Source organism: Crocuta crocuta, unplaced genomic scaffold, assembly GCF_008692635.1.
Source record: "Crocuta crocuta isolate KB4526 unplaced genomic scaffold, BGI_CrCroc_1.0 scaffold3, whole genome shotgun sequence".
Lineage (NCBI taxonomy): Eukaryota > Metazoa > Chordata > Mammalia > Carnivora > Hyaenidae > Crocuta > Crocuta crocuta.
In genome coordinates this window covers 5315688-5324643 of record NW_027529934.1, presented here as the reverse complement: position 1 = coordinate 5324643, position 8956 = coordinate 5315688, and the positions used below count along the sequence as shown (strand labels likewise).

At 40.4% G+C, this 8956-nt stretch overlaps 1 protein-coding gene across 1 annotated transcript in view; it reads right to left on the bottom strand.

The window, feature by feature from the left end:
* KCNK2 (potassium two pore domain channel subfamily K member 2) overlaps positions 1–8956 on the bottom strand; it is a 131140-nt gene that overhangs the window by 53418 nt on the left and 68766 nt on the right. Inside the window, exons 4-5 of the mRNA XM_077763355.1 lie at positions 3951–4111; positions 273–459 (exon numbers count right to left, since the gene is read on the bottom strand). Coding sequence (XP_077619481.1) covers positions 273–459; positions 3951–4111 — 348 coding nt within the window. The remainder of the gene's footprint in view (positions 1–272; positions 460–3950; positions 4112–8956) is intronic.

Genomic DNA, 8956 nt, shown 5'->3' with positions numbered 1-8956 from the left:
AACTCTCTGGCTCCCTCAGAAGCTGAAAGAAACAAGGAGGAAGGCCATCTAGAGTCTCAGAAGGACCGTGCCCCTACTGTCACCCTGATTTTGAATTTCTGTGAGGCAATGAGTTTCTTTTGCTTAAAGCCACCTAGCTTAGGGATTGGTGTTTATTAGGGCAGGCCTGGGAAATTAAGACAGACACACTGTGTTGTGCTATGAACCCAAGCAAAAAGTCTAACTAAAGGACAAGGTTTGGGCGAGTAGTGTCGGTATCAGGAAAATCTTACCTGCCACGTAGTCGCCAAATCCAATGGTCGTTAGAGTGATGACCACAAAATAAATGGCGTCCAGGGCAGTCCAGCCTTCTATGTGCTTGAATATGATCGCAGGCAGAGCAACAAAGAGTACACAGCCGAAGAGTATAAATATGATGGTTGAGATGATGCGAATCTTGGTCTGACTAACGTTCCACTTCTACGGGTGAGAGTGAAGACAGCGAGAAAGAGACACTGATGGAGATTTATTGATTATTGGCGCACCTGCAAAGCTAACCTAACACACAGCTATCAGAAAATGACCAAGTAAGGATGTTATTTTATTCCCTTTCATGATTAATTTTCAATTGTCTTATAAAAATTGGGTCGAACACACCTAACTCAAAGCAATCAATGCTCATGATGATGCTACTCTACTCTTACACAGCTTTACAACAGATAAAATACTTTCCAAATAAATTACATCTGCTCTGAGAATAAAATTTGAGATTTACATCATTCTCCGTTTATGTGAACTACTTTTGATTTTTTTAATAGTTTATTTATTTTTGAGACAAGAGACAGAGCATGAGTGGGGGAGGGGCAGGGAGAGAGGGAGACACAGAATCCGAAACAGGTTCCAGGCTCTGAGCTATCAGTGTAGAGCCTGATGCGGGGCTCGAACCCACGAACTGTGAGATCATGACCTGAGCCGAAGTCAGACACTTAATCGACTGAGCCACCCAGGTGCCCCTATATGAACTACTTTTGAAATATTTCTATCCTATAGGCATACCGCTGATGGCGAGCCAAGCATAATCCAGAAATAGAGCAAAATAGAGAAAACTGAACCATGAACTAAATATTGATGGGATGCCTGGGTGACTCAGTTGGTTAAGCATCTGACTTTGGCTCAGGTCATGATCTCGCTGTTTGTGAGTTTGAGCCCCATGTCAGACTCTGTGTTGACATCTCAGAACCTAGAGTGTGTTTCAGATTCTGTGTCTCCCTCTCTCTCTCACTCTCTGCCTCACTTGCCCTCTGTCTCTCTCTCGCTCAGGAATAAACATTAAAAAATTAAATGATGACTATTGATAATTGATAAAAATTATTAATTTTGTGAAAAATGTCCCCTTCACTCTTATGTTTTCCTATCATTCTTCAATCGATTCAACTGAAGTACTCGCAGACAATGGCCACAGTTGATTCCCCTGTGAACCAGATGAATTATCTCTCTGTTCTATGGCTTTAAACTGTACAACTGAATAAATCAAACATGACATGGAGGCAAGAATAAATCTTCAATACCCCTTCACTACAGCTGTCTTCAGAGTCCCCATATTTTTTCACCTTCTTCTCTTACCAGGAATCTCCTCAGTATAACATATGTGTATGTACGTTTGTCCACAACAATTTATCTCCAGCTCCTCATCTGAGGCTGAACATCTCTAACTGGAGCTTTCCTATCTGCTATTAAAATTATAGGTCACATCCCCACCATAAAAACCACTAAGTTTTAAAACTTGACAGTTTTCTAGAGATAACGATCTAGGAAACCAATTCAAATGGAAGGTGAAAAACAAAAGTTTCTCTAGCCCACCACTCTTATCACATACATGAAAATTAGACAAGTTTATGTTGTACATTCTCACAACAGTGGTTAGTACTAAGTGTGGAATCATGACCACTGGCATGTATTCCCTGCCAGGGCACAGGCTCTGTTTTGTGCACTGATGTAGCTGCAGCATGAAAAACATTGGCTGGCATCCAGTAGGCAACCCAAAATTTGTTGAATAAAATAAAACAAATGAATACACAAACAAAGAGCAGAATCAGAACTATAAATACAGAGAACAAACTGATGGTTGCCAAATGGGAGGGGGAAGGGAGAAGTGGGTAAAATGGGTGAAGGGGAGAGGGAGATATGGCCTTCTGGTTATGAAATGAATAAGTCAAGGGAATGAAAGGCACAAAGAAGAAAACAGTGATATAGGAATAGCAATGTAATGGGACAGATGATTGCTACACTCATGGCGAACACAGCATGATGTATAGACTTGTCAAGTCACTAAATTGTACACTTGAAGCTAATGTAATATTGTATGTAATACTGTGTGTTCAAATTAAAAAAAATTTAAGGAAAAAAACTGTTGAATGAATGAACAATTCAGCATTACCAAGTTAATGGCACTAATCTTCCCTCTCAATTAATGTAAATACAAGAGACTTTTGATAACAATATAAGAAAAGTATAATACCCCAAACAGGATGAAACTCTTATTTTGGAATCACCATACCTACTCCAATTCTAAAAGTAAAAATATCTGAGGGTGAGTTGTGAACTTAAATATAAAATATAACTAATGTTAAAAACTGGAATATAAGGGGTACCTGGGTGGCTCACTCGGTTAAGCAGCCGACTTCGGCTCAGGTCATGATCTCACGGCTCGTGGGGTTGAGCCCCGTGTTAGGCTCTGCGCTGACAGCTAGCTCAGAGCCTGGAGCCTGTTTCAGATTCTGTGTCTCCCTCTCTCTCTGACCCTCCCCTGCCATGCTCTCTCTCTCTCTCTCTCTCTCAGAAAAAAAACAAACAAACCTGGAATATAAATGGAAAAACCAATACTCAGTAGTCTTAGTCCATCAACAGGATTAAATGTAAAATGCTTTGTTGAAATGTTTGTGAAAAGATGAAACATTACCGAATAGGTAAAATGTATTTGTAACAGTGGTGATGGTAGTAACATATCCTTTACAATCCCACCCTCTCATGCAACCATTTTCTTGGTAATTTTCTTCCAGAATAGAAGCTTTTAATCATAGTGGTATTATTACTACTTTTGATTTATCATTCTAATAAAGTCATTTTCATTTTATTTTTTTATTGAGTATAATATAGCCATGAACATCTTTGTGTGTATTACTTGTGGTTCCACTGAATTACATCCTTTAGATAAGTGTCTATCAGTGACATCACTGAATTACGTCGTATGATTGCCTTTATCGTGTTTGCTAAATATGATGTCCTTTGCAAAAGGATGTAAGTTTAGAATGACACCAGCAATGAATAAAGATGCGAAAAATTTTAAATTAGAAAACATCGTCAAGTATTTACTAGCTACGTGAAGCTTTTATTTATTATCTCTAATTCTCAGAGTGATGTCTCCATCCCCAGTACCACGGTTCACATTATAGAAATGACAAATGGGAGATTTCGGGGTAAAATAACTAGCTTAAGGGAATACAGCAAGACAGGGCCCCTGGGTGACTCAGTCAGTCAGTTACGCTTCCGACTTCAACCCAGGTCATGATCTGGCAGTTTGTTGGTTTGAGCCCCGCATTGGGCTTTGTGCTGGCAGCTCAGAGCCTGGAGTCTGTTTCAGATTCTGTGTCTCCCTCTCTCTGCCCCTACACTCCTCTCAAAAATAAATAAACCTTCAAAAAATAAAAAAAAAAGAGAATACAGCAAGATAAGACATCTGGAATTTGAATCTAGGACTGTCAAATTCTACTTTATTTCTGCATATTTGGGAGTTTTCTCATGCATTAATTTACCCATCCAAATTAAATATAAAAATAACTATACAGTGAGTTACATGCATAAAAGATATGGAAAACCCAATAACTTGAATGTCTAACTGCACCCTAGGTGACAGAAAAGTTTAATTAAAAAAAATTAAACAATATGTTGTTAAAAGGCTATATTATACTTACAATAAAGGTATCTTCCACCTTTGCAATTCCTTTTCCAAATATGGTCCCTAGTTGATCTCCAACTCCAGCCAACAAAAAACCAAAAAGGGGAATTCCCAGTAAGGCATAGATGATACAGAATATTTTCCCCCCTTCTGTGCGCGGTGAGATATTTCCAAATCCTAAACACACACACAAAAAAATAGTTGATTATAAATGAGTAATAGTTTAAAACATATGACCTTGAAACAAGAAAACCAAACCAGGGCTTTGGCTCTCTCCATTGTGACCTCAAACTTTCTGGTTGGATTCTTCATTCTACCTGGCACTTGGCACAGCCAGGAGACTGTAACGACCCCCTCCACCAATAAAGTCTTCCCCGGGCCAGTAAGACCCTGCCTGTAANGCGAAAGTCGGACGCTTAACCGACTAAGCCACCCAGGCGCCCCTGCCCCACATTTTCCTAATGTAAGGAAACCTGGAAGTATTTCTGGCATATGGAGGCAGTCTTTAAGATGCTAGTCCACTGTCTTCCTAGTGTTGGCCTCACTGAAATAAATTCCTTTCTTGCTTCACTGCCACTCATTTCTCTGCCTTTGGATTTTGTCAGCAGAGAGTGCCTGGACATGGTCTGTTTGGGAACCCCAGAGCCAGCTGCCCTTGCACCCCTGCACCCCAGCTATAATACCAGGGGCCCCTGGTGGCTCTGTCAGTTAAGCATCCAACTCTTGGTTTCGGCTCAGGTCATAATTTGGCGGTTTCGTGAGTTCAAGCCCCAAGTCGGCTTCACACTGGTAGCACGGAGACTGCTTGGGTTTCGGTGTCTCCTCTCTCTGTTCCCTCCCCACTCACACTGTTTAGGTATCTCTCAAAACAAATAAAAATAAACAAAAAAATTAAAACAACAACAAACTATGGGCCCAAAATGGGACCACTTAAGACTGAATCCCCAAACTGGGGCTTAATAGCTAATCTACTTGTAGTTTCAATTTATTCCAGAAATGTAGTCTTAGTCCTAACCTTAACCAGTCTGTCAGGAATTTTCCTATCAGAACCAAACTGTGGCAGATCACATCGGCCCTCACCATCACCCCCTCATCTTCTTCTCACCCTTAAAGGAAGATGATGTGGTCTGCATGATAAGACTTCCTGCCCATCCCTCTCAGGGAAAGCTATCTTGCCTGGAGAATCCTTTTCTTTTACCAGTAACTTTATTGCCCCACACCTACTCTCTAAAGATGTTGCATGTTGTATAACTCCTCTGAGCTCCCAACTGCTTGCTAGATGTATGTTGCCCGATTCATGAATCACTTAATAAAACCAATTCAAATGCCCTCAGGAAATTTTGTTTTTTAACAACCTCAAGGGTAATTCAGAAATTCCCAAATATTAAAAGATATTAATCATAGATTTCAACTAGTTAAGAATCCTTTTAAAATATATTTTAATANCAATGTAGAACAAATGTTCCAATTAAACCAGATGATGAAAACTGAGGGGGTAACACATGCAATAATGCCAATATTTTCATTAAATGTATTTCTCTATGTATATACTGATAATACATTAACTATGGAGCTTTTGTGGTCCTTTACTGAGAAGAGTACACTGCCTTCATTTAAGAGAATTCAGGGGCGCCTGAATGGCTCAGTTGGTTGAACATCTGACTTCTGCTCAGGTCATGATCTCAAGGTTTGTGAGTTGGAGTCCCGTATCGGGCTCTGTGTTGACAGGTCAGAGTCCCGAGCCTGCTTTGGATTCTGTGTCTCCCTCTCTGCCTCTCCCCCACTCACTCTGTTTTTTCTCTCTCCTTCAAAAATAAATAAAAATTAAAAAAATAGAGAATTAAAATATGTTAAAATTACTTAAAGATGAAAGTTAAATAACAACTTTTAAAACCCTGTTTTCATTCAAGCACCTACAAAAAGTAATAACCAAAAGCCTTATTAATTAATAACCAAAAAAATTGTTAACTTTTTTTTAACATTCCAAGGATTTCAAAGGTGTAGCAGAGCAAATTTTGCTACCCTAAGATATGTCTCTTTGGCATCCTGATTATTATTTTTTTAAGTTTATTTATTTGTTTTGAGAGAGACCCAGAGCAAGAGGGGGAGGGGCAGAGAAAGAGGGAGGAACACCGATGATCTGAAGCGTGCTCTGTGGTGACAGCACACAGCCCAATGTGGGGCTTGAACTTACGAACCACAAGATCATGACCTAAATTGAAGTCAGACACTTAACCGACTGAGCCACCCAGGGGCCCTGGATTACTGATTATTTTAAGCTGGTTATTTTTAAGAAGCTGTGGGCACATAAGGAACTCTGAAAAACAATTAGAAGTTACCTTTTTGCAAGAGACATAGGAATGAGGGAAATCTCTATTTGTAAGGGCGTCTGCCTCAGTACCAGAGAGAAGGGGTTGATTAAATCTCTAGAAAACTTCAACTGGAGAGAATGCATGGACTGAAATCTGCATAACAACCTTAGTCTTCTACTCAGTGCTTTCCCTAGTAGCCTTTCAAATGGAAAAGTTATATTCACAGCTTTATTCTGGAGGAAGAAGGGAGACAGCTCCTGTACAAGTTAAGATGAGTGGTTCTACAGAACTTTGATTAGTTTATATGCTGCCGCCCATGCGCTCACTTCTGCTTCTAATTTTGGAGTCTTTCTTTATGGAATTCCTTTAGAAAATTATCTCTTTAGAATCCTACATTTTACTCATATCTGGGATGTGGGCTCCTTAATTTGAATTTCATTGTCACCTGAATCTACATGCTTCATGCCATTCCCAAATGCGTTCCTGATGTAGTGCCCTCAACATCTCCCCTTCTTTCAACACACAATGGACTTTCCCCTCCATTATTTTCATATTTTCTGTCATGTCAATGTAACTTTTTGGTGAGATAGAGGTCGGGTACATGCATATTTATATCAAACAAGTTTTAAGGTAAATTCGTATTCGTATTAGATGGAATTAGCTATTTAGATTTACCAGTATCTTTTAAGATGTTAAATACTGATCATCTAATAAATAGTCCACAGATTTATAGTAAGATATGTAAACATCAGGACTTTTTTCTTAATGTTTATTTATTTTTGAGAGACAGACGGGGGTGGTAGGGGAAAGGTAGAGAGAGAGGGAGACACAGAATCGGAAAGCAGGCTCCAGGCTTGGAGCTGTCAGCACAGAGCCCAACCTGGCTCTCGAACCCGCAAACTACGAGATCATGACCTGAGCCGAAGTTGGACGCTTAACCGACTAAGCCATCCAGGCATCCCAGAGGTCCATTTTTAAGGCTTGAACCTGCTACCTCCTCTGGCTGCCAGCACTCTAAATAAATTTCTGCCTTTCTTTCTTCCAAATCCTCAGTTCGTGACTTATTGGCTTCTCTTGTGACAAGAGAAGTTTATCGGAGTTTTTTGGGCACCAGTGTTGGCAAACCCAGCCAGGAACTGTGCTCCTGATTTGTCCAGCCCCCTCGGGATTCCTCAGGATAGAGCAGTTGGCCAGGGCAGCGCACCATAGCTCATCCGCTTGATTCCTGAGTTAACAGTTGTGATACATTGATCAGTAATAACACAACTTTTTAGAAATTCTGACTGTGGCATTGCTAAAAATAGGCTCTAATGTTAAGAAAAAAAATAAAAGTCTAACTGTCAGCTCAATTCGATCTGCCCTGTGTAGATTAAAGGGGCACAAGACAGAAGGACTCCAAGTTTTCATCCATCACTGACTCAGAATCATCCTGAAGGCCACTGGAACATCTTCAGAAACGCTGACAGAAGATTTCCTCAGAAAGCCCGTTTACGTCACCAATGCAATGACCCAAAATCCAGAAAGAATTTGAGATGTAAGGAAAGTCAAGCTATCTTTCATTGATCAAAAAATGGAGACCAGTTCCTTGTGGGATCTCTGTACTTTACTTTTATCATCTCCAAGCCAAGTTAGCAGAAGGGAGACCGAAAGGAAGAGGAATGAGGGATCCTTACAGGACTCAGATCTGAGTGTCATCCACTGTGCCTTCCCAATGTCTCTCACTATCATTATACTAACTTTATGATGAATCTGTGCCTCACAAGTGGCTTCCCTCACACAGTGACCACTTCCCTGGGGACACACGCACACACACAGAGTGATTCAGCAGCTTTCTGACATAAAGGTCATGCCTACAACTCCACAGACATTTCCCGGGGGGAGAGAATCAAATGCCTTTTCAGAGGATTGATCATCATGTTTCTTCCCTGTCTTCCCTGTGTTAAACAAGAGTGGACTTCTTTCCACAGACTTACCACATGTTCTAACCCATCAGTGGACACTGGTTAAATGACTTGAAACCATTATTGTTTATGAAAGGTAGCCACTGGTTCTAAGCAATACAGTATGCTAGACTTTTAAAATATTACTCCTTAGGATGGTCTGGACTTCCTGCCCCTTTCCCTGGTCAGTCAGCAGCATCTTCATTGCCTTATGGTGAAACAGACTGTTACAGCAAGAAGAAAAGGGAAAAGAGGCAGTATTAAGTTTTGCTTTCTCTTAACTCCTGAATTAAGCTGTTTACAAGGAAAATGTATCTTCTGATAACAGACGCATAATAAGAAAGTAAAAAGAGTGGCTCCCTCAAAGAGCTTGAGGGAATAGAGTAGACTAACCAGGGATGAGGCATGACTTCGGAGGAGGTAGAGCTAGGCAAAAATGAGAGAATAGGACCGTGCGTGTGTGTGTGTGTGTGTGTGTGTGTGTGTGTGTGTGTGTGTGTGTGTGGTGGAGGGGACACTCCAAAGGTATACTGGAGCTTACTTGAGGGATCAATTGTTAAATCTTCAGGAGTTTTACAAGTCAACTAACTTCACATTGGTAGCTTAGAATCAAATAGAGTAGGAATATTTATACCACAGAAATTGGCAAGCACTATAATTTAGCCCCACCCCCATCTGATACTTACCAGTATGCTACAGAATAAGATACAGTACAATTTAAGAGACTGTGCAGAGTCTGTGCCAGAGATCTGGATGGAAGCCAAGCCAAT